The sequence below is a fragment of the Leopardus geoffroyi genome, chromosome D1 (assembly GCF_018350155.1).
Source record: "Leopardus geoffroyi isolate Oge1 chromosome D1, O.geoffroyi_Oge1_pat1.0, whole genome shotgun sequence".
Classification (NCBI taxonomy): Eukaryota; Metazoa; Chordata; class Mammalia; order Carnivora; family Felidae; genus Leopardus; species Leopardus geoffroyi.
Window position 1 is genome coordinate 107,207,240 of NC_059329.1, and position 21,641 is coordinate 107,228,880.

The 21,641-nt window shown below is 39.4% G+C and overlaps 2 protein-coding genes across 6 annotated transcripts in view; one reads left to right on the plus strand and one right to left on the minus strand.

The window, feature by feature from the left end:
- ATL3 (atlastin GTPase 3) overlaps window positions 1–2,641 on the minus strand; it is a 56,239-nt gene extending 53,598 nt beyond the window's left edge. The window contains exon 1 of the mRNA XM_045485677.1: window positions 2,460–2,641. The gene's annotated coding sequence lies outside the window, so the exon portion shown is untranslated. The remainder of the gene's footprint in view (window positions 1–2,459) is intronic.
- Window positions 2,592–21,641, plus strand: part of RTN3 (reticulon 3) — a 59,749-nt gene continuing 40,699 nt past the window's right edge. The window contains exons 1-2 of one of the 5 annotated variants that reach the window (XM_045485670.1): window positions 2,746–3,028; window positions 15,306–15,362. In XM_045485670.1, the coding sequence (XP_045341626.1) occupies window positions 2,890–3,028; window positions 15,306–15,362 (196 nt within the window). In that variant the 5' untranslated portion in view covers window positions 2,746–2,889. Of the gene's footprint in view, window positions 3,029–15,305; window positions 15,363–21,431; window positions 21,451–21,641 lie in introns of those variants that run through there. The other 4 variants (XM_045485671.1, XM_045485673.1, XM_045485668.1 and 1 more) reach the window with 4 other exon arrangements.

A 21,641-nucleotide genomic window follows, 5' to 3' on the forward strand; every position in this document is an offset into this window, starting at 1 on the left:
AGGTTCAAGCCCCGCATCGGGCTCTGTGCCGAGAGCCTGGAGCCTGCTTCGGATTCTGTGTCTCCCTCCCTCTCTGCCCCTCCCCTGCTCGCGCTCTGTCTCTCAAAACTAAATAGGCATTGAAAAAACATTTTTTTAATAATCCTATCTGAGCCCATCTCTGTCGGAAAACCTCACTGAATTCACTGGGTCCCCCATATTCCCATTAGCCTTAAGAGGAACCCTCAGTTCCTCAGTGCTGTATTCCTGCCTTTCCACACTCTGGCCCCGACACATCTTTCCCATTCTACCTCCCTCTTGTTTCAATTCAAGCCCTAGACTCTAGCCAACTGGGCTAACCACACCCTAAAAACCTTACTAGAGTCACACTTCTGACCCTCTAGCTACCACAGATGGCCGTGTAGTCTACGTGTAGCCCTAAGGCAGCCTGTGGAGGGGAGGGGCAAGAGGGGATCAAATCTAGGCCAAGTTCTGCTAAACAAGCCAGCATTGAAGTGCCTCATGGGTTGGGCAGGGAGGAAGGAGTGCTCTCCAGTGATTGGTCTGCCCAGAAGGAGGTCTTACTGTATACTTGCACAAAAGCAGCCGCTTCATTTGCTTCACTCCATTCTCTGCTTTTAATGACCTCCTTACCATTCCAAACTCTGACTTTGTTCTTCATAAAACCTCCCAAGCCACTACCAGCTCCATAATGATTCCCTCTCCCTTTAAATTCATACAACTGAGTTGCCATCTCATCAGAACACTACAGTTCTGTGTTGTTTGGGGTTGTTTTGGTTGCCATTTAATTTTTATTTTTATGCGAGTATTTTCGAGCCCCAACTAGCTTGTAAGCTCATTGAAGACAGGACAAACATATTTTTTTGATTCCTCCACATTCCCCAGGATGGTGTCATTCTCTCAGCAGGTGATCAGTAAACATTTGTGGAACAAATCATAGATACAAATAACATCTCACGCAAGAGTCAGTCTCAGGGAAGTTTACTGATACAGCAAGAGGGAGCAGGAAAGAAAAACAGTTTCAGGAATTGGACCTAGCACAAAGGTCTCTTACGGAAGAAATCTTAAGAGTATGAAAGGACCACCAAGACATCCGTACCTTTATTTTTAGCTTCTTTTCTCTACTTCTAGTTACCATGAAAACAGGTTTCCTTTCCTTTCCTTAAGAGCCTAGCAATCGCTGTCAGGGCTAAGGACCAGCCTCATTCATTTTCTTATCCAGCATCTAATAGCATACATTTTTAAAATTTATGCATTTATCAGAATGGGTAGATAACTGGCTTGGTTATCAGATTGGTTTCTATTTCCCTTTGTCATCTAAAGGACAGATTGCTGCATTATCAACTGATGCCGTAAGTGTCAGAGGAAGATATTTGCCACGTATTATTTTGGGAAATATCTTCTGTGCCTTTTTTTCCAGAACATTTGCAATGGCCAGTTTTTTTCCTATCTGGGCTTTACCTGACCTTAAAAAGTGTCAAGGGCAGATGTAGTCTACTTCCTGTTCTAGAAGATTTCCAATGATCAGATCACTTGCCCTTTCTGTTGCTGCCTGGCATACCACCTCCCCCTTCATGAGGCTGCATCTCTACAGGATCTGCTGATCTTGCAATTGCCCTTCAGGTCATCGATTGCTGCTTTAGCAATCACAAGGCCTACAGTTTTGATTTTTGCCATTTCCAGTTTACATTCCCCTTTTTAAAAGAATCATGCACATTTCAAGTATTTTGATCATGTGTATGGAGAAGGCTTTGAATTTCACAATCCAACCAAAGAGGAGACCAAAACAAAACAAAACAAACAAAAACGAACAAAATCCAGTATAAGCTAGATATCTGGTTTCAAATAAATTTTCTACTAAGGACTCCATTTAGGCTATGGATAAAATTCAATTGTATGTATTTTGTGGCATATTCTCAATACCTCATTTTACCATCCCCCCATAACCGCAGCCAGGATGTTATCTCCGGGCTCTTCTTCTCATTAGCTCAGCTATTTTTTCTTCAAAATATGTCTTCTTTACTTGATAGCCTATTTGGAGGAAAGGACAACCTTAAGACCCAAGGTGGACCCCTCTTTGGGAACAGAAACAAGGTAAGAATATGAAGCAGGTTCTGTTGGCTGCATTGGAATGTGACTAGAATGAGTAATAGTTTTTCATTCTGTATAGCATCTTGCTCCACCTACCAAATGGGAGACCGTGCCATCTCTGCCTCAGAGATTACGACACATCCAGAAAAATTAATAAAGCACCTTGCACAGTGGGCCTATATCCACATTCCGGTTTTCACTTTTCATTGGCGTCACAGGCAGGAACGCATTAGACAAAAGACATCCGCTCTGGAATTTATGGGAAAGACATTCTCCAGCTAATGGAAGCAAAAGAAACTTCTATTGTTAAAGCACATAATCCGGCGACCCCGACACATTCACATAAGGAGTTATGAAGAAATACTAACCTGCGGGGCCCCCTCCCACTTCGGCCGCAGTGGTGGGCGGGGCTTGGCCTTTGGCCACGCCCCCTGCGTCTCGTTCCCGGAGGGGCGCGGCCCACCCCGGCCTCTTGCGCCCGCGCTTGGTGAAGCCAGTTTTGCCCCTCCTTCCCTGCAGGAGCGCGGAGGGACAGTTCTTGCGCTTGCGCTCTGCGTCGCTGGGCGCCTAGACCCGACCGCCGCCCGCCCGGGGGCCTTTTGTGCGCCTGCGCGCTCGCGCTCGCCCTCCCGCCCTCTCGCTGCGCTCGGCTGAGTCAGTCAGTCTGTCGGAGTCTGTCCTCGGAGCAGGAGGAGCGAAGGGACTTCCGAGAGCCAGCTGCCCGATTATTTTCTTTCCCCTCCCTCTCTCCCGCCCCACATCTCTCTTCACCCCTCTCCTGCCCTTGCTCGCGCGGCCATGGCGGAGCCGTCGGCGGCCACTCAGTCTCCGTCCGTCTCGTCGTCGTCCTCCGGGGCCGAGCCTTCGGCGCCCGGCGGCGGGAGCCCTGGAGCCTGCCCCGCCCTGGGGGCGAAGAGCTGCGGCTCCTCCTGTGCGGGTGAGGCGCTCCGGGGAACCCCGCCCTTGGGGGGTTGGGGGGGGGACATTGGAGTGTCAGGGAAGGCAAAGGACCCTCGCCTACCGGAGGCTTCAGCCCCCGGTTACGAGCGGGTGGAAAATGGGCTAAGGGGGAGGGGAGAGTAAGGTGGTGCGGGCGGTGAGGAAATAACGGGGTGTGAGGCAAACAGGTTGGGGGCGGGGAGATATTCTGGGGAGTGGGCGTTAACGCCGAGGCACAGCAGGTGGGGGAGAAACACCATTTCGGGGGAGCCGTCGGCTGAACCGGGGTGATTTAGTGGAGGATTAGAGAGATTGAGAGGATTGGGGCAGGTTGGTTGCAGGAGAGCGAGCTGGCTAGGGTTTTGAAGAGATGATGGTGCAAAGGTTGCAGTGCGGGTTTACAGACAGGTGTTGACATAGTCGGAAATTCGTGGTAGTCTTCCAGAAATATAGAAATATTTTTTTGGTTTCCCGTGGGGGAGGATCAGGACGTTTGATGGAAACATGGTAGCCGTTTTCTATGCTCTTTTCCTGCGCCTGTAATTTTTGTTGTGGTTAGACTCCCTAAATGCTCGCTTTTCTGAGGCTCCGAGGTGAGAGGAGGCGTGATGAGAATAGCTCCGGGAAGATTTGGGAGGGAGCAGCTGATGGTCCAAGATGGATCCGTGGCTGCATCTGCAACACAGCCCGCTCTTCACTGGCGCGGCGTGGGGGTGGGGACAAGCAATCAATTGCTTATATTCTAGAAGATAATAGAGTCATGCCAAGCCATCAACACATTTTGATTTCATGCTCTCTATGGGCCATTATTGATCGCAGTGTAACAAAGGGGAGTGTTTAGCGCAGAAAGGGGGGAGGGGGAGAAAAATTAGACAAAGCAGGAGCTGGTTGAACCCCCTTCTTCTGTCTCTCTGTGAAAGACTAGGAGGCAAGCTGCAGGCCGCTTTTAGTTTCCATTGTATACGCGTTTGCCTGCTGGTGGGAGCTGGCTGGCAAGCTCCCCTCGTGCAGAGATCTGCAGTGCAGATGCCTTCTTGAGGGCAAAAAAAAAAATGCACCATGAGCAGGTGGTGGTTCTTAGAGGAACTCAGTCTTTGAAAAAAAGAAAAGAAAAAAAAAAACCTTTTCGTCAAAGGAAGGGGGCCATAACCCGGGGAAAGTACAGACAATTTTGCTCTGCATTTAGTTACCTTAAAGGATTTTGAGCGGGTTTAAAATACTCCGTTGTCTCCATTGCCAGAATCTTGGGTTGATTGTTCTAAAGAACGTGGGATTTCTGATCTTGGCTTTAAATATTCTCTAGATGTTCTGTTTTGTTTAATCTCTACACCCAAAGTGGGGCTTGAACTCACGACCCCAAGATCAAGAGTTGGATGCTCCACCAACTGAGCCAGGCAGGTGCCCCTTTTCTCTAGTTTTTTGAACACTGGATTTCCACATAAGAGCTTTGGGACCCTGTTGGATTTTCCAGTGTGGTTATGGCCATTTTGATAGAAACAATATCAGAGGAAGCTTCTGCAAGGTCAAGATTAGCTGTCCAGATAAAGGAATGAGGCAGCAAATTTAGAACCCTTGTTCCCTTTAAACGGCCAGCGTTTCTCCTCCAAATTTTTGTGTTCTGGGCAAAGGTCCAGATGAACAACAGCTTCCCTATAACTTAGCAACTTGGTGTTTTGGATTTAATCACTTGTCATTGCTTACTGTTTGGTTGTTGGCCCTTTTGTATAGACCTTTTGATTCTTCGTGATTTTGAATTCTTGATTCACCTGCAAAATAGATACTCTGTCTTACTTAAGTTCTCATTTGTTGTAGATGGGTATTAATATTATCTAAAAAGCATTCATACAGTTTTGGTGGGCCTCATTGGTCGGGTCACTACTTGAAAAGTTGAGCTTAAGATACTGTAATGTTAATCATTCCATTGGAGAAGCTCTTCCCCCTTGTAGAATGTTTTCTCCATATCTCAAAGGAAATGTCCTAGGCTTCTGCACTACGAAAATAAGGTGAAGTTTGTTATTCCACAATTTAACCTATTTAAAATGGACATTTAAAAATCTACCTCGATTGTTTAAAAAGTCTACAAGTGTTGATTGATGTCAGCCTTCAGCTTTCACATTCTTTCACCAAGCTCCTCTTGGTTTAAGAGACTTTCAAAATGTGGAAAGGGTGGTCGCTTGGTGTCCTGCAGGAAAAAGTTTTGTCTCAACTGACCTGTCTAGTAACAGCTTTTAGAAATATTAGTTACTACCTAAAGGTAGAGAATGAGTGATGACACTCTCTGGTCTAGTGCCCAGGTGCTAGTGCGGCCAGCAGAGTATGCTGGGAGAAGGTGGTCAAGGGCCAGAATTGGCATCCCGATTTTCTGCCTTTGAAGAAAATCAAAGATCTCAAAGGCAGAAGTTTGAGGTCAAGGTAAAAGAGACTTAAATATTTAGTGTTTTTTCAGAAGGGGGATTGCCTTTATTAGACACCAAGTATAGATACCGTGTCTGAACTTTGAAGGTTTACTGTCTTTTTAAAGCGTTTAATAGTGTTTAAAATCCTACAACCTGACAGAGACTGCCCTTTATTATTGCTTTGAATATCATGATGCCAGAATAAAGCTGCATTTCTTGTATCTGTTCATGGAAATTAACTCAAAGCAAAAACAGCTTGGACAGTTAAAAAAAAGTTTTTGCTTTAAATCCTTCTTTTCTCACTCGTGAAGCTTAGTTGTCCTGTGTACTTTTTATGGCATCACTTTCACAGTTTATTCTATTATGTCAATCAAATATAAGTATGTAATTTGTATTTTCCATCTTAACCCTTAGGAAGGAATCTACCTGTTTAACACTGACATTAACTGTATTATATTCATGTCACATTATCAGTGGCAGTATGACATGGTGATAAACATGCAGATTTGAGCTCCAAAGGCATATAGATTTCAAGCCTGATTCTGTCTTTTAAATTTTTTTTTTTTTCAACGTTTATTTATTTTTGGGACAGAGAGAGACCGAGCATGAACGGGGGAGGGGCAGAGAGAGAGGGAGACACAGAATCGGAAACAGGCTCCAGGCTCTGAGCCATCAGCCCAGAGCCTGACGCGGGACTCGAATTCACGGACCGTGAGATCGTGACCTGGCTGAAGTCGGACGCTTAACCGACTGCGCCACCCAGGCGCCCCTGATTCTGTCTTTTAATGGTTGTATGACCTTGTGCATATCCTGAGCCTCAGCAATATGACCTAGGCAAATTTGCTTTGTGCCCTTAAATCCTCACTTTCACTGAATAAGAGTACCTAATATTTGATACATTTATTTGCAGGTTACAAACTGTTTGCACATAGATAAAAAATATCAGTTGAATTTCAAGTGAGAAATCATAATCTTCCTCACAATGAAGGAAGATCTTACACCACTTTCCTCTTTATAAAAGTGGGTGTTGCAGCTTTTGACCCTTCACATTAATGTCTTCTAAGCTACCAGCCCTTTGACTCAGCCAGTCTGTTAAAAGGAAGGTGAGGGGTAGCCAAGGTGTTTTGTAGATAGCTTGGCATGACATCAGTATGGTTAAGTATCGGGGCACCTGGCTGGCTCATTCAGAAGAGCATGCGACTCTTGAGCCCTATGTGAAGTGTAGAGATTACTTAAATAAAGCTTAAAAATATATGCTTAAGTATTTTCTGCAGCATTCTGACCATAAGTGTGTTACAATACACTGTCAGTGAAAGTAAGAAAGAGTACAGGAGACAGCAAGAATGGTCATGTCAGTATGGTTTACATTTGCCTATTGACTTGGATGGTTTTTATTCCCCAGAAATAAAATGTTTCTTTTAATACTGTTTTCTTTTAGAGTCACATTCACAAATAGTTTAACCACTCTAATCTAGTCTCTCATGTGTGACAAGCATACCTTAACCCTAAATTGAAATTTCTAGATGATTGTTTATGAAATTGCTGGTAAGTACATCAGTGTTTTTACATTTTTATAATTTGAGATGGCCTAAAAACAAAATCAGATGAATACTATTGCTTTTATTGTATTTTGTGGTAAGGAAATTATATACTCATCCTGATCTAGGACTCACTGGTTTATTTTATTTTATTTGGGGGGAGGGGCTCACTTACCTCTTTAATCCTGTGTGTGTTTCAAGCACTTGTTAATGAAGTTTAGTAGTGAGGGAGTTGGTGACATGTCATTGAAGTTTAGGGAGAGTTAAGGTTTCCAGTTTTCTTGAGGCTGTTTGTTCTATAGAAAAGCACTTCCCTTTAGCAGTAATCCTAGAACTTAACCGTTTTTGTAATTCCAAGTGGAATTATAAAGGCTCCAAATAAATGAATAATTACACATATTTGTTGTATGTACTTAATAGTTTATGTTCAGCTTTACTGTTAATGATGAATTTTATAACTGCCTCCAAAACTTTATAGGCTTGTGAAAAATATATTAATTTAATAGTAAAGCTTTTTAGATAAAAATTATCAAGTTGATACTATGTTTATGTAATTATCTTATTCAGAAGCTGCCCAGGAAACTGACTTGACTTTTTACTCAGTTTATTTATTACAGCTGTTAATTCTAGAATTATTTTTGGCCATTGAGTATGCTACAGATGTTTTGAAAAATTGTATATGCCACGTAAGTTTAGCTATAATCAGTATTGCTTGTGATTGCGTCATTGAAGTCTTTTACTGCATTCTTGTGACGTACGTAAGACATTTTTACTCTGTGATAGTGCAGTTTCAGAGAGAATCCCTTTAAATACTGTATCAGATTGGTGTTTGTTTTATTAGGAAAGGGTGTGTCAGAAGGTAGCCTTCTCTTATGATTTTCTTTTTTAATTTCGAAGAAACATACTTACCTGTTTTCTCCAATCAGCTGTTTTATTTCTCCCTGTAAGCATATCATCATAACCTAACCAGGAGAGGCGGTTGGAGCTTTCTGACACGTTCCTCATTGGCACCTTGCCCTTAAGGATATTGAAGGGTATCCTGGAAAACTTTTTTAGCAAAACTGATACAGATGCCCTTTTGTCCTGTTGCCTGAAAGCATTTCAGCAATGCAGTGTCTTTTATATAGGAGATAGAAATATTTGATTTTTATATCTTATCTTTGTGTATTGCTTTGTAGTGTAAGTTGTGCCCGTACATTAACTTAACAAATGTTTGAGCATATAGTAAAGCTCTTTGGGAGATAGGCAGGTAAAACAGATATCTACATCTCTGGAAGCTATATTCAATAAGAGAAAGACTTGTGTTATGTCTATCTATGACATAGATAGTGATATAAGCGTCATTTTACAGATGAGGAATCAGGCTTAGGGAGATTAAGTGACATGCCTAAACGTTTGTTGCTGTAAAGTTGAGGGTAGAATAAAACTAAGGGATCATTGAGGGTCCAATTTAGTTCTCTTTTGAATACACATACTGCCTCTCTTTAAAATTTGAAACAACCTGTGATAAAAATCTTTCAGTCACCCTCTTCACTTCAGTTATTGGTTGAACTTAAAAAGTTTAATTTCTGACTGTATGTTAAACTAACAAATTTAAATAAATAAATTTTAAAAAAATTTAATTTTTGATCCCATGCTTCCTAAGCCATGTGCCGTACTGCTCTGCTTTTCTATAGAAACTTCTGTTGTGCTCACTAGTTATTTTGCACATTTTAAATCCAATAGCCACTTCTTAGTCCTCATCTTAAATGCCCTATCAGCAGCTTCTGGTAAAATTGATCACTTGCTTCCTCTTTGAAATAATACTTTTCCTTTAGTCTTCCACGACACCACATGCTCTATCACTGGCTGCTCCTCCTTTGTGTCTTTTGCTAGTTCTTCTCCTCCTCCTTCACCTCTCCTTTTTTTTTTTTTGAGATACAATTCACATAACATAAAAAGCACCATATTAAAATGTTTATATATATATGTGTATACCCAAGGTTATGCAACTATTACCACTAATTCCAGAACATTTTCATCACCCCCAAAAGAAACCCTGTACCTGTAGCAGTCACTCTCCGTTTCTCCCTTCATTCCTTGGCAACCACTAATTTTTCTGACTCTGTGGATTTCCTTATTATTGGGATTTCATATTGCTAATTTTTTTTTTTGTCTCCCCAACGTCTAAAATTTAGAGTGTTCCAGGACTTACTTCTCAGAACTTTTCTCTGTGCTCTGGTCTCATTTATGAGAGCCATCTTGTGGTTTGCAATACCATCTATAAATTGGTGACTTCCAAATCTTTATCATCAGTCTTCATGTCTATGGGCATCTCATACTTACTGTGCCTAAACTTGAACTCCTGATCTTTTCACAGTCTTGTGCATCTGAGTAAACAGTCATTCTGTCCATATTTTGCCCAAATCAAGAAACTTGAAGTCATCCTTGACTCCTTCCTTCATATAACATCAGCAAATCCTATTGATTCTATGCTCAGAACGTATCCAGTGTCTAACCATTTTTCTCGACCTCCGTTGTTACCCTGGCCCAGGCTGCTGTCATAGCTCAGCTGGATTATTGCATTTGCCTCCTAACTGGTCTTCATACTTTATCCCTTGCCTCTTTTCAGTCTGTATTCCATACAGCAGATGGTGTAAGCCTGTGAAAAACGTAAGTCGGATCATGTCACTCATGGGCAAATGCTCCAGTAGCTTCTGATCACACTCAAGAGTCAATGCCGGTCTCACCCTCCCCCTTGCTCACCCAGCTTCAGCCACAGTGGCTTCCTTACTGTTCACACCAGGAACACTCCTCTACCTCAGAGTGTTATTTGCTGTTCACTCTGCCTAGGGTGCTCTGCCCCCATATATCTTCACAGCTTTTCAGTCCCTCACTTTCTTTAGGTCTTTGACCACCTTATCTAAATCGAACAAGAAAAAACACCTTATAGGGCTCCACTGCTTTATATTTCTTACCATCTGTCATATCTGTCACAATCTTACTATATTTATATAGTATATGATCTGACTTACTTTGTTTATTGTCTGTCTTCCACACTAGATGCAAGTTCCATCAGAGTAGAGATTTTTGCTGTTTTCTTCACTGCTTTTTTTTTTTTAATATTTATTTATTTATTTATTTATTTAATTTTTTGAGAGAAAGAGAGGAGGGAGGGGCAGAGGGAGAGAGAGAATCCCAAGCAGGCTCTGTGCTGTCAGCACAGTGCCTGATGCAGGGCTCAATCTCACGAACCATGAGATCATGACCTGAGCCAAAATCAAGAGTCAGATGCTTAACCGACTGAGCCACCCAGGCACCTCTTCACTGCTCTATTTCTTTTTTTTTTTTTTTCTTAACGTTTATTTATTTTTGAGACAGAGAGAGAGCATGAATGGGGGGAGGGTCAGAGAGAGAGGGAGACACAGAATCCGAAGCCGGGTCCAGGCTCCAAGCTGTTAGCCCAGAGCCTGACACAGGGCTTGAACTCACGGGCCATGAGATCATGACCTGAGCTGAAGTCGGACACTTAACTGACTGAGCCACCCAGGTGCCCCATTCACTGCTCTATTTCTAATATCTGAGCAGGACCTGGTGCAAAGCAGGCCCTCAGATATTTTTGGATGAGCAACTAATCATTTTTGTTAAGCAGCTAAAACTAGTCCTTGGTTTATAATAGGTGTTTAATAAATATTTATAAAATGAATGGTTGGAGACATTTTATTCCCAGAAAAACAGGCATATAAATAAAGTAGTGCATAAGCTTTCACAGAGTTCATGAACTGCTGTGAAATTGTTCATAAACCACAGATGAGGAATGTTTGGTTTTTGAAAATCAAATTAGGAGTTTTGCAAAAAACTTATTCCTGTGGAAATTGATACATTGACATAGGTGCTAAGAAGAGGGTTTTTATGTAAGCCCATAAAACTGTATCTGTAATAAATATATCTTGTGTTTAAGATTGGCTTCTTTACGTCTGGACTTGAGGTATTTTTCACTAATGGTTTTAATCCAGAAAAGTCTCTGTTTTGTAACCACCTGAATGCCACATTTTGGTGTGTTAGACTCCATTTCGAATAAGGACTCAGTGGTAGGCTAGTCTGATGTGTCAGGGTTTTTAAATATTTTAAAATAAGTCTAATTTCCATCTCATTCCTAAAAAAAATATGAGATTTTGATTCACTACATTGATCTTGAATACTATTTGGAGAAGGGTAAGACATTTCTAAAAGTAAATGTAGTGCTGTTTTAGAAATTGGGTCATTAAAATATTTGTAGCCAATTTCCTATTAACACAGTCCATTTAGTTTCTGTTAGACTTTCTAATTATGTTTCTTCTGCAACAAGAGTTCTGATTGTTCTTCTCTTGGATTATATATACATTTATTCCATAAATGTACAAAGAAACCCAACTCTTTTAGTGTTCTAATAAAAGACTTAAAGTAGGAAGTGCTTAGTGACTTGGCTTCCGGAGAGTACAGTATGGAAGGATGGGGGAGAAGTACTACCTGGAGAAACCTGGCAAACTCCCTCAACCAAGGGATCAAGGTTAACATCTTCAGTGATAAGTCATATTGAGATAGTATATACCCTTGATATGTTAGAAGGAGGACCCTTCATCTAAGTTGTAGTCTTCCCCAAAACCCAAAACTCCAGTCTAACCATGAGAAGAACATCTAAACATAAGACAAACCCAAATTGAGGGACATTCTGTAAAGTATCTGACAAATGCTCCCTCAAAACTGTCAAGACCATCAAAAGCAAGGAAAGTCTGAGAAATTGCCATAGTCTAAAAGAGACTAAGGAGACTTGATGACAAAATGTGATATGGTATCCTGGATGGGATTTTGGAACAGAAAAAGGGCTTTAGGGAAAAATTAATGAAATGTATCAGTGTTCATTAATTGTAACAAATGTACCACCATATTAACATAACTTGTTAACAATGGGAGAAAGTGAGTGCTGGATATAAAGCAATACTCTACTACCTTTGGGCCTTTTCTGTATTCTAAAATTAAAAGTTTGTTTTCAAGAAACCCTTAATCATGAAATCAGAATTGCTTTGGGAGAGGCAAGGAGGCCCACTTTCACTACTTCTCTTCAGTGATACAGTAATAGAAAAAATGTAAGGGAAAAATGGAATAAATTTTGGGGAAAAAATTGGTCTGCTTATCCCTGGAATTCTGATAGGAGAGAGGGCATTAGTTGGCTTAGTTTAGCATTTCTACTGAAATGATACGAGTTATCATCAGGAATTGTGGTCACGAGAAAGAATAGAAACCCTTTTCGAGGAGCCTACCTTTATAGGCAAACAGGAAAGCTAAGTAATGAAAAGAATATTTAATTTTAACGTTAGAGAGAAAGATGTTTGAAAGAGCTGATGGATTTCTAATTTTCATTATATGAGTTTTAGATAAAGTTTCAAATACTACTTTTCCTTATGTATTGAAAGATGCCTTAATAACCGAACCTTGTTTCTCTGTGTAAAAATATAGCTTGTATTCTGCTGGTGTTGAAGGAAAGCTGTCACTAAAATAAATAACTTGTTGGAATAATATTTTAATGGAGGTTAGAAAATTCAAACAGTGAGATTTATTTGGCTTATTTTCCCTCAATAATAAATCACAACTGAAGTCTCATGTACGGTCCAAAGCACCTCTCTTCCTATTCCCTCTGCCCCCAACAGTATCTGGCACAGGCTTGACACAAATTTGAAAACCTACTCTAGTGTGCCCTTTTGCTCTCTTTGCACCTGTTTTTCCACTTCTCACCCACTCAGTATGCTGCTAGGGAGAGAAGGGTTAAAAGGTAAGGGACAAGATCTTATTTTACTGGTCTGATGAAGTTTTAAAACATAAACTTGACTAGTAAATTTTTAGGTAACTAGCATATAAGATAGGTAATCTGGTGGATAGAATTATATAAAAAGAAAGGCACAGACTTCCAGGAAAAGTGTGAATTTGAATACTGATTCTTGACACAAGCTTCAGGTTTTCATTTTTTTTTTTTTTTTAAATCATAAGTGAGGTTTGTAACGATTTCATTTAATATGCATAGAAGTATTTAGTTCAGTGTCTATCAGCATTCAGGACTCAGTAAATGGAACAACCTGTTTTCAAAGTGGCATGATTTGTGTGTGTGTGTGTGTGTGTGTGTGTGTGTGTGTGTGTGTGTGTGTGTGGTAGTTTTGACAGTTGCAGATTAAAGTCTTACGAGGATTAAAAATCTAGTGGTGTGAAGACTAAAAAGATTATTCACTAAAATTTTATTGGAAGACCTGTTAGAGATCCCATTTGAGGTGTCCTTTTTCTCCTCTAAGGTTGCTTACCTGTTCCTTGTAAGGAGAGGGCAATTAGAAATTAGAAATTTAGAATTCTTGAAAAATGTATGTCTATAACAAAATTCAAGAAAAAAATACAAAGAAAATTAAAAACCAGTGAGTAGTACCATCCAGTTAACATTTTCATGTATATCTTTTCATATATGTATGAATATATGTATATATATGAATGGAATTTCATATATATAAGAATTTGTATGTTAAAATTTTCCATTAGGAGGGGATGTTAGGTAGAGGTAGATAGGCAAGTTCACAGGATCTTTTTTGGCAAATTGTTACTGGTTATCTGTGTTTTGTATCAGAGTAGATGTTATGCATAAGAATTTGTGTGTTAAAATTTTCCATAGGAGGGGGTGTTAGGTGGAGGTGGATGGGCAAATTCATAGGATCATTTTTGGCATTGGGCTTTTTCAGCATTTGGTTTTTGCTTATTCAAATTTAAACTCATCATCTGGTGGAGATTTAATGTTGAAGGTAAATGCATATAGGGATGAACCCATCTGGAAACATTAAAGAAACCTATAGAAATGCTTGCTTTAAAAAGAAGAGAGATGGGGTTCCTGGCTGGCTCAGTTGGAGGAGTGTACAACTCTTGATCTCAGGGTTGTGAGTTTGAGCCCCGCGTTGGGAGTAGAGATTACTAAAAAAAATAAATAACGGAAAACAGTTTTTCATTTGTAGTGGCAAATGTGGTGCTTTATCTTAAGATGATTAAAAAGCAATGAATTTTAAAAGTCTGGTCTTGAGTTACTGAATTACTGCTACTTGTCCACTAAACTGTCTTGGTGTTATGTTCTCCATATTTGTTGACTAAGTACTTACAATATAGCTATAGCCCAGTCCTTTAAAGCAATCTCCCCCATTTTAAGTATATTTCTAATGTTTGTAAAAACATGTTTATAATTGCAAGGAAAAAAGGAGGTAACAAGTAAAGGCCAGTATATTTAGGGGCATTTGGGGGGAGGTTGCTTTTCCCATGCTATTTTTATTAATTTTTTTTCTATATTTACTGAAAAGATAATTTATATGCTTTGGTTTGTTTTTTTTTTTTTTTTTTTTTTTCAAAGGGCCAAAGGTTGTAGTTAGAAGCAAATCTCCCCCACCTCAAACCTTAAAGTCCCTTTTGCTAGTCCCCTTTGTTGCCAGTTAACAAACGGGGGCATATGTATATATCTCTGCCCTTTGCTTTTTCATCAACTATATCAACATACATAGCTGTGCCTTTATTCTTTTTCATAGCAGCAAGTATTCCATTGTTTGGATGTAACTAGTTTCCTGTTGGTGGTCATTTTGATTATTCCTAATATTTATGACCACTGCTTTTATAAATATTCTTATAAACATGTTTTTATACTCTGTGACAATATTTTATGTTATATTCCTAGAAGTATAACTGGCCAAATTCAAAAGAATATTGATGGTTGGTGGGGTAGTACATGCATTTAAAATTCTGATAAATGTTGCCAAATTTAGAGGAGTATAATTTTAGAAGGTGGAAGGTTTCTCATGTAGTCCTATTTGCCTAGTGGATTATTTGTGATTTTTTTTTTAACGTAATCAGGGTCCACTTTGCATATCTGCCAAGTATATAACTTTAAATGCTCATATTAGTGACTAACTCTTCAGATGCAGTTGAAAATAGTTAAAAGGAAATATCAATTAGTACTAAGATTCTTATTTTTTCTTTCCCAAAAAGACTTGCAGGGGAGTATCATCTTTCTTGAGGTTATATTTGTTTTAAAATGCTAGGGGTTCCTCTTTTCGTTCTCTGAGGGTGAGAATATTTGATCCAAAAAGTAAATTAACTTTTAGAAATGCATCTTGAAAATGAAATAAGGTTTTGCTGCCAGGTGAGTGAAAACAGTAAATGGAAGTAAAGATTTGAGTTTTCCCATCTTGCTCAAACCCAATGAAATTATGATGCTTGGCCAAAAAAAAAAAAAAAAAAAAAAAAAAGGAGAGTTGAAGTTAAAATTCCTCTGTGAGGTTGTCAAATTCTCACGCTGTATATTTTCTTTCAGATTCCTTTGTTTCTTCCTCTTCCTCTCAGCCTGTATCTCTATTTTCGACCTCACAAGGCAAGTCTGTCATTTTTTTGTGTGCATTTATAAAAGAAAAATGTTGAGAAAGAGGCTGTAACTGGGGATATGAGGCACAAGTTTTCTATTGCTCCCAAATCCCTTGAAATAAAATCTGTAAACCAATTCTTCATATTTAGCAGTTTGCATTGGATTTCCTATAAAGGTTAATAGATTAAGGCTAGGTAGGTGGACTCTTTTAACAGAGCAAAAGCTTTAGGTATAGTTTTGAGCATTTCTTAAAGGTTATAAACTCAGCCACAGAATTTAGAGCAGACAGAATTGTGGCTCAGAAAACAACTCACTGCAGGATGCATTTAACTTACTGATTTGCAGTTATGTAACTGGTTTAGAGAGGTAGTAGATTTGGAAAGACAGTATAAAAGTGTGCTTCCGCTGAACTGCTAATCCATCAACCTAGCTAGAGTACTTTAGTGTGAATTTATCTGAGATTTGTCCCAAGAGCTAGGCTTGTACCAAATTGCCTAGGGACATTGAACAAGTCAGTTGACTTTTTGAAAGGCAAGGCTTGTTTTCCTAGGGATTGTGGGGTTGCTTGTTTGTTTAATTTCCCAGCCAGTGAAGAAGGGAATTGGAGTGTGATAGCTGTATGTGGGGGTAGCACTACCAAGAATCTGCAAGGGAGAGCACATTTGCACTGATAATAAAGTACAGTTTCATTTCTGTGGTTGTACTTGACCTAAAATATAGGTCAATGGAAAACCCTTATTTTAAAAAAAGGTAATTAAACTCACTAGATAGGTCTGAGAAGCCCTGTGCAAACAGATTATTGTCCCTGCTGGAATTGTCCCATCTGTAGATGCAAAGTGTGAATGCTGGTTTGGTAGGAAGACTTTGACCTTATAAGAATAAAAACATAATGGGATAAAGTGAACAAGTATATTTTTTCAGGGGGTTAATCTGCTTCTTAGAAAGCATGGTAGATAATTTATTGCTTTTAATTCAGACTGATAATATTAGATCCCCCCCCCAGCCCCTTTGTAATGTGTCTCACTGTGTGAATTTGGGTATCTTGGGGTCAAATCATGACCTCTAAAATTAAGCATTTATATGGGCCGCCTGGGTGGCTCAGTCGGTTGAGCGTCCGACTTTAGCTCAGGTCATGATCTCACAGCTTGTGAGTTCGAGCCCCGCATCAGGTTCTGTGCTGACAGCTCAGAACCTGGAGCCTGCTTCAGATTCTGTGCCTCCCTCTCTCTCTGCCCCAACCCACTCACATTATGTCTCTGTTTCTTTCAAAAATAAATAAACATTAAACAAAATTTTTTTAATTAAGCATTTATATTAAAAGATATTTTGTAAATACTAGAAAATAACTGAAATCTACAAAGAGACTCAACATCTGGAGCCCAACCAAATGATATTTTTAATTTTTTTTCTTTATGAGAAATTTAATAATTAGGCAAGTAGGTGTTACATGTATTCTACTCTGGAAGATAGACTGGTAAAAATATCGTAGTGTAAATGGAACAGATCATTACATTCTCTCTGTTGTAAATATTTGAGATCTTTTAAAATAAATTCTTCATGCTTATAACTTTTAGTCACTTTTTTCAAAAAGGGGATAATTGATATCCTGATATCGTAAATAGTGTAACAGCGTAAGCCAAGCACAACATCCCTAACATATGGAATGTTGACAAGATAAGTGTCATAGCTTCAGAAATTATTTTAGGTCCTGTTAGGAAAAATACACATACATTCAAGTAGAGTGGAGGTAAATAAAGGATTTTGTTAATTAAAAACTAAGGTTTAAGTAGACTTCAGTGGCATAGTGAGTTTGTAAAAGAAAATAGATTTGCCATTTTTCCTTCTTGCTTATAGCTATTTTGACCAGTGCAGATTTAGGATAATGTTATTGTTAAAAAGGGTATCATAAAGTGGCAGTTTTGGGTTTTTTTTTTTAAGCTTATTTACTTATTTTGAGGGGGGTGGGGAGTAGCAGAGAGAGAATCCCAAGCAGACTTGTGCTGTCAGCACAGAGCCCAACACAGAGCTTGATCCCACAAAATCAAGAGTTGGACACTTAACCAACTGAGCCTCCCAGGTGCCCAGTAGAGTAACAGTTTAAAAAGCTGTACCCCTGAAGGTCCCAGGAACGGAGGCTCAGCAGACTGAGCCACCCAGGCACCCCTCCATTTCTTTTTAAATAAACTGTACTCCTGAGTTGGTCCTTTGTAGTCTTCTTCTAATTGATTCCCTTTTTCTCATCAATACAGTCTAGCCTGTATTAGTACTAACATTTTTCTCTTGCAAAAACAAACCAAAAAAACCCAAAAAAACAAACAAACAAAAAAAAAACCACGTAATGGAAAAGTAACCCAATTGGTGCTCTACTTCATTGTCAAGTCTAGAGATCAGCCTGTTGTTTGAGGAAACACCTTGGCAAGTAATTAGGTATATTCTAGAATAGCCAAGAACGGTAGCTTCTAGAATGCCTTAATAAAAATGAGGAAAGAGGATGTTGATGTCCTTGATTAACTGGCTTAAAAACCCTGGGGAGAATAGCTGAGACCAGTCTGGCCCAACGCAGGGCTTTCAGAGTGACTGCTGCTACCACCAGGAACCTTGAGGGGCACCTGGGTGGCTCAGCCAGTTAAGCGTCCAACTTCAGCTCGGGTCATGATCTCATGGTTTTGTGAGTTTGAGCCCCACAATGGGCTCTGTGCTGACAGCTCAGAGCCTGGAGCCTGCTTTGGATTCTCTGTCTCTCTGTCTGTCTCTGTCTCTCTCTGTCTCTTTGTCTCTCTCTGTCCCTCCTCTGCTCATGGCTTTCTATCTCTCTCTCAAAAGAAATAAATCATTTAAAAAAAAAAAAAAGAGGAACCTTGAGTCCATCACTGGCATCAACCCAACTAACTAATCTGTCTCTGGCTTCCATAGCCCTTGACCATTTATTTAGTCTTGGAGAATTGTGGCTCACTTTTATGTATCTAAACCATATTAAGCAATATGTAGCAGTTATTGAGTAGGACGTTTTCATATTTAAGAATGACATCTTCAGTCCTAAAATAGTTATCATTATTGGCCTTCAGGGCTATCCCATTTACAAAAAACTGCCATTAATTTGGACTGAATAAAGGAAGGACAGAAAATAAAATTATATAATATTTATAAAATTATATAATATTTATAAAATTGTACTACTTTGAAGTATACAGCTATTTACATTAGCAAAGTAAACTTTTTGACAGCTATTAAATACATTTGTAATGACAATAGAATACTCCATTTCTTTTTATTTATTTATTTGTTTAAGTTTATTTATTTACTTGGGGGGGAGGGGCAGAGAGAGAGGGAGAGATAGAATCTGAAGCAGCCTCTGCACTGTCAGCACAAAGCCTGATGTGGGGCTTGAGCTCCCAAACCAGCGAGATCATGACCTGAGCCGAAACCAAGAGTCAGACGCTCAGCTGACTGAGCCACCTAGGCGCCCCTCCGTTTCTTTTTAAATAAACTGTACTCCTGAGTTCGTCCTTTGTAGTCTTTTTCTTGTTGATTCCTTTTTTCTCATCAAGCAGAATTTAACTTCATCCTAATCCCTGAGTATTTCAAAATAGGGGAATACATTTTCACGGTGTTTTCCTGACTGTGAAATAAGGATACCAACAGAGGTATAGACGTAGGATGTGGCTCATTTTTATTGAGCTTTTACCTTGTTCAATACTTGATGAGAACCATCTCATTTACTCCTCACAGCCAGTTTTATGGAGGAAAAGGCACTACTAACTCTTTTACCAGATGAGAACACTGGGTTTAAAATGGTGCAAGAACTTGCTCAAGATCACAGAGTGACAGATGGAGAACTCCAAAGTCCATGCCCATAAACACTGCCTATGGTAAAGTATATTAGTCGTAGTTTAGGGTTTGCGGATATTTTTTAGAGGTGTCATTTTCAGGTTGATGTTACAGTCATGAGAGCAGGGGAATAGGCAGAAATTACTATTTGAACCATATTACCGCTGTTAGTGATATAATTTAGTATCATTGGGGATATGTGCTCCCTCCGTCAGCACAAAATCAAACTGAAATTTGGTTTCTACTTTTGAAACCTTTGATAAGAGTGGAGGCTGGAAAATACTCTGGTTTTCTTTAGAAAACATGGAAGAAAAAAGTAGGTGAAAATAAGATGGGAAAGAGAGGAACCACCTACCCTGGAGAGCTGGGAGCACATTTGCATTCAATTTGAGTAATGCAGTAGGCATCTGGAATAGGAAGTTAAACACTGAACTTTGGGGCAAGTGTTGAGGGAAGAAATTTGCCAGTTACAGCCTTTTTTTTAACAAAACCAAAACATTTTTCTTTGTACAAAAGAGACTTTTTGTTTAGGATCTAGCTTGGCTGCAAAGTGTCTGCTGGCTAACTTCCTATTTTGATGCTGTGGCTGAAAGTTGCTGATACTGTTTTGCACGAGAATTTGTCTTCCTGTTTTGTGAACATGAGAAAATTCAAGTGTAGGAAAACCTATACCTGAATATTTCAAGCCTCCTTTGTATGAATATGCATAGTATTTCTTCACTGATGTGTATGGTTTTCCATGTTCCAGCTATCCTTTTAATTAAAAGTAATAAATTTCCTTAGGGCGAGGGGGTGGGGGGAGTAACCAGACAGTAACTATAATGATTCTAAGCTATTCACTCTTTTTAGGAAGAACTCTGATGATATTATTGTTTCCTTGTTTCCTAGATCACAATGTTTTCAGTAGTTAAGTTACCAACACCTAAATACAAATACTAAATCTTTTTTGAAAAGGCAGTTTGGGGAATAAAAGTAAAGAGGAGCTGTTTTGAAGGATAACACATGAAGGGCCTTTTTCAATTCCAGTGCATTTACTTGGTGTGAACACAGTGCTTACTTGGAAGTTGATTTTTCATTCTGCCATTTTTAACTCCCCTCCTTGTTCTGTGAGGTAAAATACTGTAGGCATAGGAGAGAGGAACTTCTTCCAGAACTCCCACACCAAAGTCTCTAGTCAAATGGAGCTTTTGCCTTATTCAGCCAAAATTTTGAGTTCCTATACTTTGAAATTAGTAGGTAGAAGCATTTAAAGCAGGCACAAAGGACCACCCTTGCCCCTCTGACGTATAAGCTGTGCTTCTGGACGAGGACCATCCAGGGGCAAGAGTGAGAGAGAAGTGTCAGGCTCATCTCCTGTGGGATTTTTACAGGATGGGAGTTGTAAAGTGCAGGCAGGCTGTGGGTTTCAAACCAGGTTCATTACCTAGGACACTTGTAATGCAGATTGTATCCATCTCAGGAAATGCTGAGTCAGTCAGAGATCACACATGAAGTACTAGCAGTTCTAAAATTTGAAAGGGATTGCCAAAGATGGTGTCAAACCGTGTTTTTGGGCCAGGTTGTTGTACTGTTCAGCTAGTTGCACATTGAACTAAAATATACTTTGACCTTGATGGTGGTAAAATGGGAAAAGTTCTGTTTTCTTTCAACATTGGCTTCAAATTTTTTCTGTATTGGGCTGTCTTAAATGTCTTTACCTACACAGAACCTAGCATGATTCTTGGAATGCCGCAGGCACTTGTTGAGTAATAACTGATTGAGAAGTTGCCTCACTCAGATTTTTGAAATAGATCAAAGCTCCTTAGTAATTACTTCCTTTTATTTGAGAATGGTAGGAGGGAAAGTGTCTAAAACTCTGAGTTTTCTCTGTGTTACATACTCTCCCCTATCAAAAAGGCATATGATGTGGAGTCTCTATGTCAGGAGAATTTTTTCCGAGAATGTGGAGGTGTTAGGGGATGTTTACCGAGGGTTTATTAAGTGTTGGATGTGTTCTAAGCTCTTCTCACATATTAACTCATTGAACCTTCACAGCAGTTCTCAAGTTAGGTGCTTTAGTATCCCCATTTTTTTAGATGAGAGTAAGCAACTTGCCAAGACCATGTGATTAGTAAATGTGATAAAATGATTTTGCATCTTTTAATAGGAATTTGTGGTCTGGGAGAGGTCTAGAAATTTAGACTATGACTGCCAACTTAATTTCCTAGTCTTTTTCAGGTAATACACTTAAATGGAGACCTCTAAATATTTAGAGCTTAAGAAGATATGGGTAAGCAAAGAACTCAGTACTGGATAAATTTGGGAACATTCTCATGATCATCATGGGCTTATGATATTTTTCACTTAACATACATAATTCCCTTTTTAACAAAGCTGTTAAGTGTATAACCCCTTTGTTAATAACCCCTTATTTTTAACTAATTAGAACTCTTGAAAATGAATATGCACGTTAAATCCTAT